The sequence below is a fragment of the Eptatretus burgeri genome, chromosome 3 (assembly GCF_056783735.1).
Source record: "Eptatretus burgeri isolate ZD-2024b chromosome 3, Ebu_testis_v1, whole genome shotgun sequence".
Classification (NCBI taxonomy): Eukaryota; Metazoa; Chordata; class Myxini; order Myxiniformes; family Myxinidae; genus Eptatretus; species Eptatretus burgeri.
The window spans coordinates 127,483,543-127,504,448 of NC_140963.1; the positions used below are offsets into that span (position 1 = coordinate 127,483,543).

The following is a 20,906-nucleotide window of genomic DNA, read 5'->3' on the forward strand; positions in this document are numbered from 1 at the left end:
AATGAGCGCACAAGCCAAGACGAGAAACAAACTTGTTTACTCGCAATCCACAAAGAAGGTCACTTCTCCATTGGTTTCCATGTTCATGTTTGCCTTATTCAGTAATTGCATCCTGAAAAATAAGAAAAGACAATGATCTTTCAGTTCCATTCTTATGTCTGCATGACTTCACTTGTCAGATCAATGAAAGAGGGCTGTTAAAAAATAAAATCTGTTTTATTTTACAGAACACGATACCCTACACAGTGTTTAAGTATAAACTTCAATTTTAAGAAAGTGATTACAAAAGATTGTTCAACAAATATACAAGAAAGTTTAGTGCTTTTGAAGCAGTGTTAACATGTTATACACCACCCAAGAAAACATGTCCAAGTACAAAGAAGGTGACTTGTGTTCTGCAGTGTTCAAATATATAATTCAATTTAAATAAAATAAAGATTAAAAAAATTACCCCCGGTTGGGGGTGACGGTCATCTCTGAAGCTCTGTAGATGTGGATCCTACATACTAAGTTTCATCAAGATCGGGCGAATTTTTTTTTGACCATCACATCGACGATTTTTCCAACTTTGAAGACACGTGACTCGATAACCAGGACGAATTTCAAAAAACCGGCCTGAACAAATTTAGATATTGTTCCATATTATCAGAATCCGAAGGAATTTCGAAGATTGGATCATAAAGGCGGAGGAGATAGATTTTGAAAATGGACGATATCGCAACTTCGGAGTGACCTTGACGTTGACCTTGGCCTTCAATCGGGTCAAAGGTCATACCGTCGTGCATCCAGACATCTTCCCACATACCAAATATCAAGAAAATCGGAAGAAAAAATGGGGATGTATATACGTATATGTATCATCTCTAACGAGATGACCTAAAAATAAGTACAAAAAATTTATTTCCAGAAGTTTACCACAGTAGACAGTGTCTTTTCCACCAACTTATTTCACACGTTGCAAAAGTTTGTCATGCCTGTTGTTTGTCATTTGCGACGTACTCAAAAGCAATGTTTCCTGCTCGAAATTATTTTCAAATTTGTTTGACTGCCAAACGGACAGGCAGACAGACTAGAAAAATGATCTCACTCCTCTTTTCACATCTACAATCCAGACTAATTCAGAGACAATGTATTGTAAAATGGCAGGTTTGTTTTCCAATTCATGTTCAAAGTAGAATGACACTGGCTCGAGTGCATGCAGCACGTCGGTTGTACAGTTTATATTTTACCCCACTGATAACAGTTTTCCCACTGATTGGCCGTATCTGGATTTGGACCTGAATGAAAATTTAAATCGGCTTGTTCTGATCACAAAACCAACTGAACCACTTAGTTTTGTCACGACTCGTCCACAACTTTTGATATATCGTGCTCTATATCATTTTTGGCACCAACTCTCAATGGTGAACAATCAGAAAATTAAACAATTTTCGGATCCAGATCACCAAAATGGAATCAATTCGTCCTCGTCACACTCCCAACCTGTCCACCAAGTTTCGTCTGAATTCATTGGACCACTGATTGGTTTCTAAAATGGACCCACATTTTCGCAGTTTCTAAAATGCGACCCTGTTTTGACATTGTCGGCCCTGTGCTTCGTGTATTCGTGGAGTTTTTTTCCCGCGTTTTCATGTTTTTTCCGTGGGCGTTTGTGCAATTTTTCATGGGATTTTTGATTTTCCCCTGGTGAATCACTAACCACCAGGAACCTATTTGCACTATTTCCATTGAAACAATGCCCTGCTATTCACAGCATTTTCCAGGAAAATATCCCCCACAAATCGCGCGTTCTGACAATACAGTATTATCGTTTTTTTGTCCCATCTCTCAAAGGTGAAGAAACACTTTAAAAATTCTCGTATCTGGATCCAGATATTCACCACAATCTAATCAATTCACCCTCGTCACACACCCAACTTGACCACCAAATTTCGTCCATATCTGTCCACAAATTGAGATATCCTGATCACAGACAGAGAGCGGTGAAAACATAACCTCCACCGACCTTCGGTGGTGGAGGTAAATATAACATTCAATTACGTTATTCCTCGATCATAAACTTTTATTTATTTTATTCATTCGTATGCAACCTGTGACTGCTTGGCTGCATCATTTTCTGGGCACACTGGTACTCATTTTGCTGACCTCGGAAGGATGACAGGCTGAGTCAACACCACCTGGTGTTAATTCAATGGCCTGACAGGGGCTTGAATACAAACCCGAGGATCTTGAGCCAGCCACCTTAACCGTTAAGCCAACACCAGGCCTTGATCATAAACTGATAAGACGGACGGACATGAATCAATTGCTTAACTCTGCTTTTTGCTTCGCGTGTGCGGGGTTGTAAAGGGGGTTCCATACACATGGGTGAAAAAAATTTAAGCACATTTACAAAATAGCGCTGCTTGTGAAAAAAATTATTAAACCAAATTCGCAATTTACTTTTAAATATCAATGAAAGAACCCATAAGCACAAGTTGTGTTTTTCATTCATCATACTAGGTCAAGGCAATCTTGCATGCCCAGTACAGCAGGGGTATCAACTTGAGAAAAAAAAAACACACTTTCACCCAGTCAGGTTTGGAGATGGCAATGATATTGTTGCACAGCTGTGTTACTATGGCCTGTGGAAGATGAAGTGAAGCAGGAAGATGGCAACTTATTGGGATTAACAATGCTGGGATGCACTATTGTGAAATTAGACATCAAACTGGCTTCCAATGGAGTGTCATCAGCAGATTGGTCCACAACAAACCAAATGACGTTAAAGACGGACCTCGATCTGGACGACCAAACACCGATGGGAAGGACATAATCTGGAGCTTGTGAATGCACAGGATAAGTGTAAAATTTTTAAAATATTAATCATGTTGGGAAGGGGTAGCGGGGAGGGAGCTATAGGGGTTGTGAGGTAGTTAAAACAGCGGTTCACACAATAATTTAAATTAGGTTCTCCAATAAGTACCAGCAGGAATGGTTTGGTACTCACAAAAAACTTTTTGTTTGCTTTCCCAATCGCCACTCCAATTTTTAATTCGCCTCTCATATTGGTATGCATCTTACTCCTCTGTAAGTGGTCTCTCAGAACGTTCACTCCAGATGACACTTGCAAACCACTATTTTTTTTTTTCGTTCTGAATGATCCTGAGCCTCCTCTTCTTCCTCTTCGCTCGCACGTTCTACTTCGATCATTTTTTTTTTAATCATAAAAGTTATAAATTAAAAATATAGCTTAAAATTAAATTGTTATTATTTATAAACTTAATTTTGTACGCTTCAATTTTGAAATCACAGTGTGTCCGAATTATCATGGAGGAATCTTATCGACACGAGATGAGAAAATCTTTCATCAAAGGCCTCTGTTGTGCTGATACGCTTTTGAGCTTTCTGAGCATTTTTGAAGTAAACATTTCGGTTTTTTTTTCCTGCTCATGAGTACCTGAGTACCAGTTATGTGAACCGCTGGTTATAAATATAGTTTGCTTGGTTCCAGGGCCACAAGAGAAATACTAGATTTTTGCACCGATTTGAAAAGAAGTGTGTGTGTGTGTGTGTGTGTGTGTGTGTGTGTGTGTGTGTGTGTGTGTGTGTGTGTGTGTGTGTGTGTGTGTGCATTTTATTTATAAGTATATCCACAGCCGATACAACACTTCCAGTTACAGGAAATGGTTCGAATTCAACACGTCTAATGCAAGGATATTTCTCGTATTTCCTCTGCCGTATTTCCGTGAGTCTGATTGGCATTCAGGAAAAGAGAACAATTATGGTTACCCATATTGAAATCGTCACCGCTTCGTCGAAACGCTGAAAACTATGGTTAAAAGGCAATTTGAATCACAGATTTCATGCTCGCAAAGGCAGGTAAAAAGTGCCCAGCAAACAGGACCGAGTCACTGAAAACACACACACACACACACACACACACACACACACACACACACACACACACACACACACGAACACACACACACACACACACACACACACACACACACACACACACACACACACACACACACACACACACACAAGGTCTCGTTTAGCATCCATGCGTCAGTTTTGAAAGTCGTGTGTTGGGAGGATAAATGCCTGTTGGATTGTCAGTGATTATGCACATTTTCACATCAATCAGTGGTAAATAAAAAAGTTGGTGTTTATATATATATATATATATATATATATATATATATATATATATATATATATATACATACCAACAAAATTGACGTCTTGTTTTACGTGCACATAATGCATGCGGTAAGACGGTCCTTTGTGCACCGTAAAAAATCCAGGTGCATTTGTGCATGGATGCATCCATAATTTTGAACCCTGTCCAAGCCTACAAAACTAAAAGGGACACATACATGCAAGCACACACACACACACACAGCAAAAAAAAAAAAGCAACAACAACATTTGTATAAACGAAATATAACTAAGGGGAAAAAATAAAACAAATAATACCCAAATTATTAAACATAAGAATAATTGGGGCTTGTAACAGACATCATTTTCTTTTGGCAACATTTGCTGATCACCATTTCATCTTGAGACAAAGAAGTACCTTTGTAGATTCCTCATCCAAGAAATCCAACTCTTCTGCAGTGTCTGCAGCATCCACTGTAATATTTATACCCGCTGCAATGAGTACTTTCTCATAGTCAGAGCCAGAAATGAAAGCCTTCTGTGGTATTGCCCGCGGATTGAACGGAAAGATTCCAGTTTGTCCAAATCCATTTCGCACAAGCACTGGCATGAATGACGCATGCCATGCCTTCCCAAACAAAAGAAAGTACTGCTTCTTGGATAAAGCAATAGCAGGGTTACTCAAGACCTCTGCTGCGGCACAATCCCAAGCCAACTTCATCGGGCCAAAAATTGCTCTAGGGAAGAAAACAATGCATGGTCAGTAAAAAATGAATAAAGCACAGAGATGAACCCCCCTCCCCCAAAATAGCATTGATTACAGATATAAACTTCATAATGAAATAAAATAACCTTGGCTTTTATCATTTTGGATGCACCCTGTGGTTGCTGGTTGCATCACTGCTGGGAACACAGCTGTGCAACTGATGCAGTGCCCAGTTTCCAATAAGCTGGAACTCAATTTGCTGACCTCGGAAGGATGACAAACTGAGTCAACCCACCTGGTTTTATTTAACAGCACGACAGGGGCTCAAACTCAAGTCTCTCAGATGTTAAGGCAGTCACCTTAACCTTTAAGCCAACACCATACCAGGCTTAACAACCTTGGTCTGGAACTATCTATATCATGATATGCTTGCTTGTTCATCTGTCCATCTGTAACATTCAATTCCACCCAATGGCTGGACAGTTCAGCCACAATTTCAATTAAAAAAACCCATAAATCAGACGGTCGACATGTTAGTACTGACTGCGATGCAAAGTCAAAGACATCTTCAGAGCTGTCATATTCACAATCTCCCAATAAGTTTTCCCTTCATTGTAAAACAAAGTGACAGTTAAAATGATTTTGAGCCGATAGCCTTCACGGGCCTTGTGAAGATCGGCCTCAGCAGTCGATCCAGCGATCTGCTGTCTATTCACCACTCAAATAACTATGTGGCATTCTCCGAAGCAGGACTTTGAAAGCAGAGGTTACACAACTCCTTGCCATTATTTGTGACTATTTTCTCTTAAACGACTCGACCAGTGACCATAAAACCCATGTCTTTGTCCGAGGATTTCCACAAATCTCATGATGCTGTGAAAAAAGTCAATAATGATGGCCGTTTTCTAACGATGTGTATTTAAAAAGATAATTTGCCTTTGGGTCATTTATTTGTACAATTACCCTGCTCGTAGTCACTTGAAAGTTGCAATGTCATGGGGTTTCCACATATTTTGTGTGATTGTGAATTGAACAGGTGACCGTGATGGGTTTCTGTGAAGTCGATGACGGCATGATAGGAGGGGGGAAGTGTTAAATATTCCGCTGTTTGAATGTGGGAATACCCATTTGCTCTTATAAGGATGAGGGTGAAGGGGGGGTTGAATTGGGGTTGGAAGAGGGAGAGCATAGATGAGACAGAGTTGCGGGGGAGAGGGGGGTTGAGGACATTCAGTGAAAGGGGGGGGTGGGGTGGAAGGGCTGTGGTTGGGGGGAGTGTTGAGGAGAGGGTTTGAAGGCTTTAAGTGGGAATGGGATTGACACATTATGGTTGGGAGGAGGAGGATGGAGTTGGGAGGCAGAGGTTGAGAACAGGTTTTGGGAGGGAATGAGTTGATGACTTGTGGTTTGTGAGGGGGGACGAATTGATAACAATGTCACATTTTACATTGCGCAGATGTCCTGCGGGTTCCGACGAGTAACTGAACAATAATAGGACATTTGGTGGAATGCATCCAGTGCATTCAGAAAGTATTCACACCCCTTGACTTTTTCACATTTTGTTGTACGAGTACGTGCCCGTAAAATAAATAAATAAATAGATAAATATTCCAACCGCGAGCAAGAAACAACAACCACATAGGCCGTTTCTTCACTCCCGCGTGCCCGTACGTGCGTGGCCCAGAAGTTCGCATATCGCAGTTACGATTATTCGCAATTTAGTTTAATGGCTAATTATTCAATTAGCGCCAACGTATTTTGCCTTTTCGCAATGTCGTCGCAAGGAAAAACAAAAAGAGAAGAGAGAAAAAAAAATTTACTTCCTGGTTCGGAGCATACCAGCTCACTCTGATGTTACCAAAATTTTTGCACAAAAAAAAAAATAATAATATTCTATGGCCGCTGCAGGACGCCCTCAGGTCACCGTGCGACATCAAATCAAAGACCGTACGGCACCCCCACGTATTCGGTTTCCACAATTTATAAATACGCCGTGCGGCTCCCCGAAAAATAAAAACATGTGACTGCTACATTGTGTGACCGTGGAAATACTGCGGCCGCCCTATAATTGCTAGTGGCCGTAGATTTTGTAGACCCCACGGCCGCCGTGGCAAATTTGACTTTGGCCTTCATGGCCGAACATAAAGAACAAAAAAAAACTCGAAGGGCACTCGGTGGAACGCATACCTCTGCCCCATCATGCCTCATCCATGAGTACATATCTGGCCCGATACATTTTGGAAATAACATGCTACATATCGATTTTGGCCCTATCTCTCAATGGTGAAGAATCACTTTTAAAATTCTCATAGTTGGATCTGGATATGGATCTTCACCAAAATCTTATCAATTTGTCGTGGTCACACATCCAACCTGTCCACAACTATTTGATATATCGTGATATACATTAATTTATATTATATATATTATGTATATATATAATATATATAAATAGTATATCAGTGTAGCCCAATCAATGGTGAAGAATCACTGAAAAAATTATCAGATTCAGATCCAGATGTTCACCAAAATTGAATCAGTTCATCATGGTCACACAACCAACCTGTCCACCAAGTTTCGTGTCCGAATCCATCTCCAACTTTTTGTGATATTCAGCTAAATATCGTTTTTGGCGCTATTTTTCAATGGTGAAGAATCACTTAAAAGTTATCAGATCCGGATCCGAATCCGGATCCAGATCTTCACCAAAATTGAATCATTTCTTCCTTGTCACACACCCAACCTGTCCACCAAGTTTCGTCCGAATCAGTCTCCAACTTTTTGTGATATTGTGCTATATATCGTTTTTGGCGCTATTTTTCAATGGTGAAGAATCACTTTAAAAACTTCTGGTCGGCGGATCCGAATCCAGATCTTCACCAAAATCTCATCAGTTCGTCCATGTCACACATCGGACTTGTCCACAACTTTTTGAGATACCCTGCACACAAACAAACAAACACACAGACATACAGACGTAAAAACACAACCTCCTTCACCTTTGTATGCCTGATGTTGGCTTTATGGTTCGGGCAGCAGGGCTTTGGATCCAAGGGTCCTGTATTTAAATCCTGATCAGCTGTTGAATTAATACCGGGTGGGGTTAACTCGGCCTATCATCCTTCCGAGGTCGGCAAAATGAGTGCCAGCATGCTGGTTTACTGTGTTGGAGAGGCGACCCGTCCAGGACTGTGCCCAATAGCCAAACAGACTGCTGAAGCAGCACCAACGCTCTGCACAGATTATGTTCCCAATCTCCTCCTCTCCTTCACCTTTGGTGGCGGAGGTAACTAGAAGGGAACTTGGTAGAGCACATACCTCTGACACAACGCTTGAGAACATATCGGGCCCAAAACATTTTTGAAATATCATGCTACACAGTACTGTAGCGTTTTTGGCCCCATCTCTTGATGGTGAAGAATCACTTTGAAGATTAAATAATTTTCGTATCCATATCCAGATTTGGATCTTCACCAAAATCGAATCAGTTCATCCTTGCCACACACCCAACCTGTCCAGCAAGTTTAATCCGAATCCGTCCACAACTTTTTGAGATATCGTGCTCTATATCGGTTTAACACTGTCTCTCAAAGGTGAAGAATCACTTACAAAATAATCAGATCCGGATCCGGATTCAGATCTTCACCAAAATTAAATAAACCCTTCCTTGGTCACACATCCAACATGTCCACAAAGTTTCATCCGAAACAGTCGACAAGTTTTTGAGATATCGTGCTATATATCATTTTTGGCCCCATCTCTCAAAGGTGAAGAATCCACTTAAAAATTCTTGTAGTTGGATCCGGATCTGGATCTTCACCAAAATCTAATCAGTTCATCCGTGTCACACACACCGAACCTGTCCACAAAATTTCATCTGGATCCATCCGCAACTTTAGGAATTATCCTGCACACAAACAAACAAACAAGCAGTCATAGACTGGTACTTATGAAATCGTCAACTTGACCTCTGACCTTGTCTAATAAAAGCTGTCTCGAGAGAAGGTAGCGACGCAAACCAGAAGTTTCTACGATGATTCTGTACCAAACCTCTCATAAAACATCCGATTTTTACCAGAATTTCGACAAATGAGTGTTAAGCATACTTCACCATTACCAAAATTGAAGACAGGATTGAAATTGACTTTAAAACGAGCACGTAATGCCGTGTGTTACAATCCCCCTCATTAGCATAATCTTCAGTTTAGCCTCAGATACGACACCCGACATAGATCTCATAAAACATTCGATTTTTACCAGAATTTCGACAACCGAGTGTTGAGCATACTTAGCCATTACCAAAAGTGAAAACAGAATTGCGATCCGAGTTAAAACAAACTCGTAACGTCGACCGAAGCAAAAATCTCCATTTCTCCACACAATTATTTAATATTATTTTATCGAAGTCACAAAACCGTAATATTCGGCCATCCACCAACAATCTTTACATAATCCGATGGCTTAGCGAGTCAGGCATGCAACGATAACCTTTCTTGGGATAAAAAATGACTTTTAAACACAATCTTTATTGAAAACACCATCAGCGTGCACACGCAAAACCTTTACGTTTCTCAACGATGCGTCTGCTCGAGCGCACTGCACCACGTGACGAGCCGTGACGCGGCGAGTGAAATATTTTTTATACAATCTTAAAACGTCTCCAAAACATCAGATTTTTATGAGAATTTCGACAACCGAGTGTTAAGCGTCCTAAGCGATCGCAAAAACCGAAGACAAAATTAAAATCGAAGTTAAAACAAACTCGTAACCTCGACCGAAGCAAAAATACTCCATTTTTCCACATGAATTTATGGAATTATGTTTGACCTCACTGTGACCTTGACCTTTGACCGATTTTGACCAAAATCTAATCAGCGCTAGCTATCACCCTCCTGAATCACGTGGTGTCTTTTGACATTGGTAGCTTCTTCCCTTCTTGAGTTATCGTGCCTACAAACAAACACAAAAACACACACACACAAACAAGCAGTCATAGACTGGTACTTACTAAATCGTCAAATTGACCTCTGACCTTGTCTAATAGAAGCTGTCTCTCGAGAAGGTCGCGACGCAAACCAGAAGTTTCAACGATGATTCTGTCCCAAACCATCAAAAATCAAATTTTTGACCTCAATGTGACCTTGACCTTTGACCGATATTGACCAAAATCTAATCAGCGCGAACCATCACCCTCCTGAATCACGTGGTGTAATTTGACATTGGTAGCTTCCGTTCGAGTTATCGTGCCTACAAACACACACACAAACAAACAAACACACAAACAGAGGATGGAAGTCATCAATATACTTACGAAATCTAAAGATTTCGTAAGTAACAAACAGGGGTGAAAACAACCTCCTTCACCTTCGGTGATGGATGTAAAAACTCAAGTTAGAACAGCTGTACACAAGACACAACAGAGATTGTGAAGTCATCCGCATGCACCTCTGCAAAAAGTTTGAGATCCCAGTTCCAGAAAATTCCTGGTAACATGAACGAAAAGCAAAAACTGAAAGCATGAAAGTACCGATCACGTACAACCTCATGATCCCATCGAGCGTGAACATCGAAAACAAAGCATTGCGACCAGATGTCATACGAAGGTACAAAAAATAGAAGAATACAATTGCTAATTGAGGTGTTAATGCCAGTGATTGTGGACTAAACAACACAGAAATCAAGAAAATGACCAAATACCAAGACCTCAAGAATGAAATGAAACAATCCTGGAAACTGAAGAATGCCAAAATTGTACCAGTGAGAGTTGGAGCTACGGGAATGATGACAAAGAACTTCACAGAGATATTAAAAACTATCCTTGAGAATATTACTACAAATAAACTACAGTTAGAAGCTGTCCGGGGCTGAGCGACAATCATGAAGAGAGTCCTCGGCACAAAACTTTGAGAACAGAAAACGTCACAGCTTTGTCCATGAATCGTGACCCCGAACTGAAATGAAGGTGGATACTTTGAGCCTGCCCTGGGAGAACCCCATTCCACATTCTGAAACCCCCCATATGGAGAGACCAATCAACAACACAAACACACACACACACACACACACACACACATATATACACATACGCAATTGTCATGTGACAGGTGGAAAAATTTGGCTCTGTAATTGAGAAAACACCTTAATATGGCGAACGGCTCGGAAATTGGGTGTTATCAAATATATTTTGCTTTGAAATTCACAAAGAGAAAGCACACCAAGTCATATAAAATAACCAATTGCTTTAGAAACAGTTTGAGAGGACAAAGGAAAATGTGATTGCTCGTACACTGAGGTTAAAAATTCAAACCTCCAAGATGTGGGATGAAACTTTGAAATCACGACGCCTGTGTAGCCAAGCATGTTGGCACACACACAACCACGGAGGGTCCCTCAATTAAACTTAAAGATCCAAATATACCCATATATGTACCTCTACCTTGTCACAACTGCCGACTACATCCTGAGTTCAAATCCCACTCAGCTGTTTAATTAATACCAGATGGGGTTGACGCTACCTGTCATCCTTCCGAGATTGACAAAGTGAATGCCAGCTTTCGGAGTGTCGGCTATCGGTGTATCGGAATGCCAGCGAATACCAGCTATCCTTTGTCGGAGTGGCGACCCGTCCAGGATTGTGTCAAATAGCCAAGGAGACTGCTGAGGCAGCACCAACGCTCTGCAGAGTATGGTCCCAATGGATGGATGGATCTCCACTGTCGGTGTGCTCCCCCACCCTCGCTACTATTCCTTTTGCCCTGTTGCGTCCCAATTAATTGTGTTATAGTTTTTCCATGAGTCTCGACTCGATAGAAAAGTGTCATCGGTTGGCAACCATTGTACAGGCTTCATGGGCCAAATGGTCTCTTTCTGTGTTGAAGTTCCTTCGATGGGAAGTCATCTTTTACATATTGTGAACCGTGATGTCTGTCTGTATGTGTGTTCGTCTGTTCTCTTCTTGCGCTGCATTGAAAAGCTCAACATTAAATTTTGAAATGATGGGAGAACAGGCATGAGTAATGATGATGCCAATTTTTTTTTTCTGCAACCAGGATATTTTGCACTCTTTTCAGAAAAAATCCAACCTCCACCGTCCTCTGTTGCACCACCATTTTGCGGTGGGCGGTAGAAGTAGCTCAGAGCTTTGACTGAGAAAAACTAAGAGTGAAACACAATTGACATTTTAAAAAGTCCATTAAATATGCTTTAAATTTTGAGATTTAGAGACTTAAAATTTTCCCATCACTGGGACGGATACTCATGAAACGTTTTACAGTCACTTGGTACGGATACTCTTCCGAGTTGTAGATAAAAATACAGCATGTTGTACTTCACAAACATATTGCATGTCTATCTGTGAGTGTCGTTGATGATGCAAATGAAGTAAACCGTGTGAAAAAGTTTCGTTTATACCATGTAGTCATTGTTGTTGTCTGTATGCTCCTTCCATGTACTTTTACATATTTTTCTATTGCCTCGAGAAGTATTACTACAGTGGTGCAGAAATGACTCCCAGTGGGTTAAAGATACTCAAACTAGCATTGTTATTTCCTTCAAATGAATGTTTCGCATCAGCATAAATAATTAATTATACACTGGGCTGCATTTGATATATTTTTTTCAGAGGTCAAGGTTTTCTCACCGGTTCTCATACGTTTTTTGCATGCTGAATTCAGAAATGTATCTAATTTCGCTCAATCAGGTCAAGTTTTTTTCAATCTCAATTTTAAGGAAAAAAATAATCAAAATTTGTTTTTTTAATTTGCATTTTTTAAATTCAAAATCAGACTTTCATTGACAGACTGTACAAACTATACATATAATGACGCACAAGTACACTTAATGTCGAAGAAAGTGCCTTCTCAATTACTTTCATTTCAATTTCAGGAAAATATAGATAAATCGTTGTTTCTGGCAACACCCAACTTCAATCGCTCCAGCAGTCGCTGTTTTCCTTCGTCTTTTTCATGTTGAACTTCACATTAACGGTACTTGTGTGTCATTATATGTATAGTTTGTACATTTTCTGTCAATGCAAGTCTGAAAAACTTGACCTGATTGAGCGAAATAAGATACATTTCTAAATTCAGCATGCAAAAAACATATTAGGACCGTTGAGAAAACCTAGACCTCTGAAATGACGCAGACCAGTAATCAATTGTGATATTATACACCCGCTATTTATGCAATAGTTAAGACGACATCTACCCATCCCAATGCCCGTTTCTAAATTATCAACTCGCTTTACCCCATTTTTCCCTCTGTAATGTCCTTTATGTCTTTTTCACCTTTGTAAGGCCATCAGGTGCAATCTTAGGTGACAAACGGAAACAAGTGTCGCAATCACCCTGGTTTGCCTCCGAGCTGCTGGGGGGGGGGGGTGGGGGAAGATCACAGTGGGGTTGTTCCGCCTATCAAGACAATCAGCGTCCAATGGTGAGCCAGCAGGGATGGGTGTGGGACGTCACGGTGTGAGGTGGGGGCTGGAGGTGATAACGGTGTGTGCAACAGGGGGTGAGGAGTTGCCTGGACTGAACTTTTGGAAAGGCCCTATCTGAAGTTTGCGGAGCTGCCTCGTCAAGCCATGCCCCTCCTCCTCCTGAGCCCCACATTGGGGGTTGACCATGACCTGCAGCGAGGATGCACCAGGGCGAGCTCTTCACATCAGTTCCTGCTGTGTTGCACCAGGCACAACCAAGAATATTGCTGTCTTCTTTGCCCCTATTTGTTGTCTATCTCATGTGGTATGTCCGAGGGCCCAGATAAGGCTGAGATAATTAAGGAACCCTGATGGTGCGTTGGTACCGTGGGCACATATTTGGAAGCAGGTGAATGGGCTTCTTTATGTTTGACTGATCCGTGGAGATTCCTTGCCTGTGACCATCATTACTGTTCTTATCAAATGTATCTGGTCTCACGGTGATTGGCTGTGGTGGCTGCTTCATTTGGTAGTTTTAGAAAACCTGTTCTGGGAATAATTGGTTGCGGTTTCCACACCGCACAGAAGAACACGTCACGAGTCTTAGGTTGCTTGTACTAATTAGATAATCATGGGATGCCTATCGGCATGACACTGGACCATTTGGGGGCTCCCAATCTGGACTGTAACGTGGAATTCAGAAATGGTCGACTGATGCAGTTGCTTTTATGAGACCCGCCGCATTTGAACCGGGCAACTGGGATGAGTCTGACAGCTGCAACAATGTACAATTTTGTGTGCAAATTCTGTGTCTTTCTAAACTCTAAAGCAGTGTTTCTCAACTGGGGTTCCCTGGAACCCTCGGGTTCCGCAAGAGGTCACTAGGGGTTCCACGAGAAACAGTAATAAATAGGCTAATGTATTTTTGAGTAGTTTTTGTTTGATTTAATATTCGTAATTTTACTATACACGTATGGCATATTGTTGGAAACTCCTTGGTGATTATAATAGAGGCTTCAACCTCTTATATTATTTTCAATTATAACAACCATAGGGAATGTATTTAACGATATCTATATGGCGCCAGTGTGAAACCGCCCTCATTGGTTTGTTGACGTCCAATACGCGGCGGATTCGTGCATCATTGAGTGACTGACTCAAGTACGGGACGACGCATGCACGGTGTCCATCTATCTTCTCTGTGCTGCCTCGCATGAAGTCTCTCTGTCTCTCTCTGTCTCTGTCTCTCTCTGTGTCTCTCTCTGTGTGTCTGTGTGTCTCTCTGTGTGTGTCTCTCTCTCTGTGTCTCTCTCTGTGTGTCTGTGTGTCTCTCTGTGTGTGTCTCTCTCTCTCTGTGTCTCTCTCTGTGTGTCTCTCTGTGTGTGTCTCTCTCTCTGTGTCTCTCTCTGTCTCTGTCTCTCTAAGTTCTTCTGTTTACCTTTATTGCTTCAGCTTTATTTTTTTTAAGTTTTGAATATCAAGTTACATGAGGTGTGTTTTTTAATTGTCAAACAGACTCAGGGTTGACAAACACTTTCAAAAATTACGTTTTTTAATTGACCAAGCAGCACAACCCAATTGCAAAGCAAGTAGATTGGCCCAATTCAATCAGATTTTTTAGTGGTTTGAAGCATGTGTTCGAACAGTGAATCGCTGAAACTTGCGAGAAACGACCTTGTGACGTCATCAATGTAAACAAAACAAGAGTAATAGGAGGTACGATGCAGCTGCCTTAGCACATAAGTCTAATATTTTTTATTATTCATATTTGAATCTGTTGTTGGTTGTTTTTCAATTGTAAATATTAGTCACATGGTTTGATTGAATGCCATGAATTAATTACGATAAGTGAAACAGCTGCTGTTGTCGACTTCCTTTTTCTTCTTCTTCGTTTTTTGTGTGTTTAGATTTTTTTTTCTTTGTGAATTAAAACCTCGGTGTGAGGTCTCATAAACGAGCAGTGTGTTTTTTTTTTCATTGCCAATTAAATTTGACAAAAAGGGGGACATTTTTTTCCTTAAACCAGGTATCCGAAAAAATATATTATATTTATCACGTGAACTACGATAAAATATAAAAGAGCTAGATATTAATAATGGTAGATAATAATTTTTATGCAGGGGTTCCCTGAGACATGAAAACTATTTCAAGGGTTCCACAAGGGTAAAAAGATTGAGAAACGCTGCTCTCAAGGGTTCCTGCCTGCCTTGGTAGATTAATAAGCGTTTTGTTCGAACTACTGCCTGAAGAAACCATTTGAGCTTCTTCTTCAAACTCAGAAAGAGGCAAGGTAGTGATCAAACCCATTAATTTTTGTTCCAAGTAAATCAATGATTACCTTTCCAACAGTAGCACGTGTATTATTCAATGACAGCAGGAACCCTTTAGAATGAAGCGTGATGGAAAAACACGGCTTCTTTTATTTGTCTATTACTTGCAGGGGTACCCGGCGTTACCTGGTGCTTTTCTAATCCTGTTGGCGTTTTAAAGAAATCAAATTTTAGTCTTTTTTTCTTTCCTTTTTTGTGGGAGCCGAAAAAACTTGCCTACACCTACGAAGGAATGGGTTCAGTGATCATTTAATATTACCTTTCACATTTAACTACAAAGTCTTAGGCACGATGGAGCGATTTAGAAAAAAAAAATCCAACTAAAAAAAAACAACACTCCCTGGCACTCAGTGATGAACCTCTGAAATGTTGACGAAGATCCATTTTAGGCCATCAGCCATGGCTCAGAAAGTGCCTGAAAATCAAGTTTCGTTCCATTGATCGGGGGGGGGGGGGGGTAGACAAAACCTTGATAATATGATAGTATATATCCAAACACATATGTATCCAAAAGTTCTCCACTCAAATAGCTGCAGTTATTGTGTATTTTCATCTTGAAAATCGATGCATTCCCCGCGTTCTCTCATTTGAATTTTCTCCACACGGATCATGTGTGGGCCACGTGACGTCTCGACAACCAATAGATCGGCTGACATCGTATGCAAATTACGTCAGACTGTCACGTGACCAGCTAAGTTGTCCAAGATGGCAGCTTCCTGCAGGGAGGAAATCACCGGCAGCTGATCGGTGATTTTTGATGAATATGTCCAGTGAGGACGCTCCCCCGTGTATTATTCAACAGGACAATGTTGCAAATGAAGAAGTCAAAAGTTTTACGTCTGCAAGATGGGATAAATGGAGAGAAAGTGTCAACAAATGGCTCGTCTTTGACGGTCACGAACGACGTTTAGCCGAGAGTGCCAGCGCGGGAGGAGGACCAACTTCAATCATGGGCCTATTGTACCTAGAGTGCTGGTGTAAAGATTTCAAGCTAACCCCCCCCCCTTTCAAGTTACCTCCCGGTAATCTGAAATCGATTTCAACTTACCCCTGACGATTTCAGATTACCCCCCTCAAAACATTTATTTATGTGTGTTTATTTACAAAAAAATAGTAATTTAATTGATATTGAAAACTAATTAGGGAAAAACCATTGACCACGTGACATCCTTTAAAGAGTTTGCAATGAATTTTGATTTTATTATGAATGATTTCATTTTAATGTTGTTATTAATTGAAATCAGTATTTCTCATACAGTAATAGTTTTTGCCATATTTTTATGAAATCCTTCTTCGATATAGTTGATACAAATAGACAAACTGGTATATCTTTTTAACCAACTGAGACTATATTTACAATTCTGGAAACAACGCAATAAAATCAATGCATATGAAAGGCAATGAAAACAGCTTATTTTTAATTCACAATTTCGTTGTGGTGGTGGTGGTCGTATGGCAGCTTAGCTGCCGGGGTAGCTATCATTTCTTGAAGTGCGACTGTGTCGCTGATGCAGTGCCCCTCTACCAGTACACACACTGGAACTGGTACTCACTTTGCCGACCACGGAAGGATGACAGGCTGAGTCACCCCCCTGGTGCATTAATTCAGCGGCCGACGGGGCTTGAACTCAGGACCCCAGGATCCCAAGCCGCCACCCTAACCACTGAGCCAACACCAGGCTACGCACTCAGCCTGTCATCCTTCCGTGGTCGGCGAAGTGAGTACCAGTTCCAGTGTGTGTACTGGTAGAGGGGCACTGCATCAGCGACACAGTCACGCTTCAAGAAATGATAGCTACCCCGGCAGCTAAGCTGCCATACGACCACCACCACCACAACGAAATTGTGAATTAAAAATAAGCTGTTTTCATTGCCTTTCTTATACATTGATTTTATTGCGTTGTTTCCAGAATTGTAAATATAGTCTCAGTTGGTTAAAAAGATATACCAGTTTGTCTATTTGTATCAACTATATCGAAGAAGGATTTCATAAAAATGTGGCAAAAACTATTACTGTATGAGAAATACTGATTTCAATTAATAACAACATTAAAATAAAATCATTCATAATAAAATCAAAATTCATTGCAAACTCTTCAAAGGATGTCACGTGGTCAATGGTTTTTCCCTAATTCGTTTTCAATATCAATTAAATTACTATTTTTTGTAAATAAACAACATAAATAAATGTTTTGAGGGGGGTAATCTGAAATCGTCAGGGGTAAGTTGAAATCGATTTTAAGCTACCCCCGGGGGTAACTTGAAATCGATTTCAGATTACCGGGAGGTAACTTGAAAGGGGGGGGGGGGTAGCTTGAAATCTTTACACCGGCACTCTGGGTACAATAGGCCCATGATTGAAGTTGGTCGTCCCGCGCCGGCGCTCTCGGCTAAACGTCGTTCGTGACCGTCTAATACGAGCCATTTGTTGACACTTTCTCTCCATTTATCCCATCTTGCAGACGTAAAACTTTTAACTTCTTCATTTGCAACATTGTCCTGTTGAATAACACACGGGGGAGCGTCCTCACTGAACATATTCATCAAAAATCACCGATCAGCTGCCGGTGATTTCCTCCCTGCAGGAAGCTGCCATCTTGGACAACTTATCTGGTCACGTGACAGTCTGACGTAATTTGCATACGATGTCAGCCGATCTATTGGCTGTCGAGGCGTCACGTGGCCCACACGTAATCCGAGTGGAGAAAATTCAAATGGGAGAGCGCGGGGAATACATCGATTTTCAAGATGAAAACACAAATAACTGCAGCTATTTGAGTGGAGAACTTTTGGATATGTATGTATTTGGATATATACTATCATATTATCAAGGTTTTGTCTACCCCCCCCGCTCCCCCCCCCCGCCCGATGAGTGGAACAAAACTGCACGATACAGCTTACGTCTGATGGCCTATTTGGCCATCTCTGAGAAAAATGGCAAGACAGACAGACAGACATCTCTCTTCTAGTACAGATCGAATAGAACAATCAAAATAACCTGCCAAATCAAGTAACTCATTCAACGCAATGTAAGCAGTGCTATTGGCCAGCTGTACCTGTTAACGCAGCTTATATTGAGGCCATGCATTCCCCACGCAATAGATTTACATCCATTTGATTTAAATCGAATGCAGCTCTTCCTCAACAATCAATCATGTAAACCACCCCCCCTCCCCAAATTAAACAATTAAATAAATAAAAACATTTGCAAATTTCTCCGACCAAGTTGCAAACGCACCCGGGACCCCCATACATTTTGCCAGAATTTCTAAACCAGATCTGAACCCAGTTTTTGCTACCGTGTCCAAGCAATAGAACAACAGTAATCAAAAGGAATCCAAAGTGTTATTCACCTTCTATCATTAAAAAAAAAGACAGTATCGTATGGTTAATGAGCATTATTCCTGGGAGGGAGAGGAACCATAACCCTTCCCTTAACCCCTGTAGGTTTGGCCAGGAGGAACTCGTGTATGCTTTTTGTTGAAACAGTGGGGTCTTTAATGTCCCCCAACTAATGCCAGCAGATACGTCTCCAACTCACCGTCCACACGAGGGAGGGCACACTCAATGGTTCAATGCCCTGCCTGTGAAGAAACAATATGACACCGTTCATAGTCGGGCAGAGAATTCAACCCGGACAAGATGACTCAAAGGTAAGTGTGCAATCTCTGCACCATTCCAGTCAGGACAATTGTATGGCGATGACCGAACAATTTCTTCCAACAATGAAAACATCAATTAACCCGAATAAGTACAGTACATGCCTTATTTGGGCTTACTTGTAAGAATACAAAATTTCCTTTTTTGCTGCTGCTGGACTTGACGAAGGATTTAGAGCATTTGAAGGATAGATGTATGAAAAACAAAACAGCAATCAACAAAAGAGTTTTTAAAAGCAAATGATTCCATCAAATTCCACATTATCATGCAAATGTTGATGATTTCACCACAATCCACCACACCCCCTCCCCCCAAGCTTATCCAGCAAACGGACATTGCATCAAACTGACAACGATGACAGTACCCAAAGGTACCAACTGCAACCACACAATGGATTGTTCCTGAATCAAGCACGACCTTCAAGGGACGCTTGTCTGTCGTCAAACTCATTTTCTAAAAAAAAAAAATTGAAAAAACAATGTCCCGAAGGACCACCAAAGTCTCAAAGTACTAGCTATTTCACGTTTGCAACAAAACAAATTACAGTGTGGGAGGGATACGTCGTTATTCTGCCACTACATGTACGAACTGAGAACCTTAAGCTGGCCACATACTGGAGCAAGTTTTCCATACAAATGCTGAAATTCATTCCATTAACAATGGGGTGTCGCTCTAGGAGTTGTCTCACAGTAAAGTGCAATTTCCCTGGAACTCACTTGCATTTTTATTTTTTTTGATGCAAAGTCAAGGCTCATGGAAGAGCGAGAACACTGAACAGATTGGGACACAACAGAACAAAAGGGGCAGGGAAGAAGAGAGGGGAAGGGGGAGGGGGGGGGAGAGGAGGAACACCAACGGCAGGGTTGACAGATAAAATAAAGAGAGTGACATGGACAAACAACATGTGTGGGGAGGAATGAGGGGGACAAGATGGATGCAGAAACCAACTCTCAGGAAGGAAAAACTAGAAATTTGGAAGGAGGTGGGCTTGGGGATCGGGTGGAGGAAGGATTATGTTCAGACCTGGAGGGAAGAATGAGATGGAGAAGAATGCGAAAGTTGGTAAAAAAAAAAAAAGAAAGAAAGAGGAATGAATGAGTGGAGGCGAGCAGTGAAGCCTGAATATCACCCTTCTGTAGAACTTCCAAAACTCAAATGAAATGCCAGCAATATATTATTACAGCCACAAGTCAATTCTGGTTGCTCGGTTCGAGTCCCGTGGGCTGTGTCAAAACGACCGCTACAGCCAGCAAGTTCTCGGGCCTGTTTGCCACGTTACAAGACCCATGACTGTGGGATTCACCCGAGGAGGTGCCGAGACACTCGCGACCTATTTAATTTGGCCGAGCAAACTGTTGAATCGTGAGCACTGTTTGAGCCCAGTTTGTACCAGCTTTCGAAACTACACTGCAACCAGCCTAAACCATTAAATAAGGCAGCCAGAACCAGCGGAATCCAATCCCGAATCGAACCCCGACATGCGCAGACTCCACGTATTTGCGGTTGACAAATGTAACCTGCTTCGACATTCACGTTTCGTGTTTTCTTTTTAACACTTCGAGACTGGTCCTTGAAAAAAAAAAATCCACCGCTGCTGATATTAATTCAGCTTGGGAATTCTTCCACAGAAAGCTGCTCTCTCTCATGT

General features: G+C 41.2%; 1 protein-coding gene across 1 annotated transcript in view; it reads right to left on the bottom strand.

Annotated features, from left to right (window-relative positions):
* The window catches only part of LOC147030936 (uncharacterized), a 42,025-nt gene that overhangs the window by 424 nt on the left and 20,695 nt on the right, over positions 1–20,906 (bottom strand). The window contains exons 5-6 of the mRNA XM_085875497.1: positions 4,565–4,883; positions 1–112 (exon numbers count right to left, since the gene is read on the bottom strand). The exon at positions 1–112 is cut by the window's left edge and continues 424 nt beyond it. Of these exons, the coding sequence (XP_085731623.1) occupies positions 95–112; positions 4,565–4,883 (337 nt within the window). The 3' untranslated portion in view covers positions 1–94. The remainder of the gene's footprint in view (positions 113–4,564; positions 4,884–20,906) is intronic.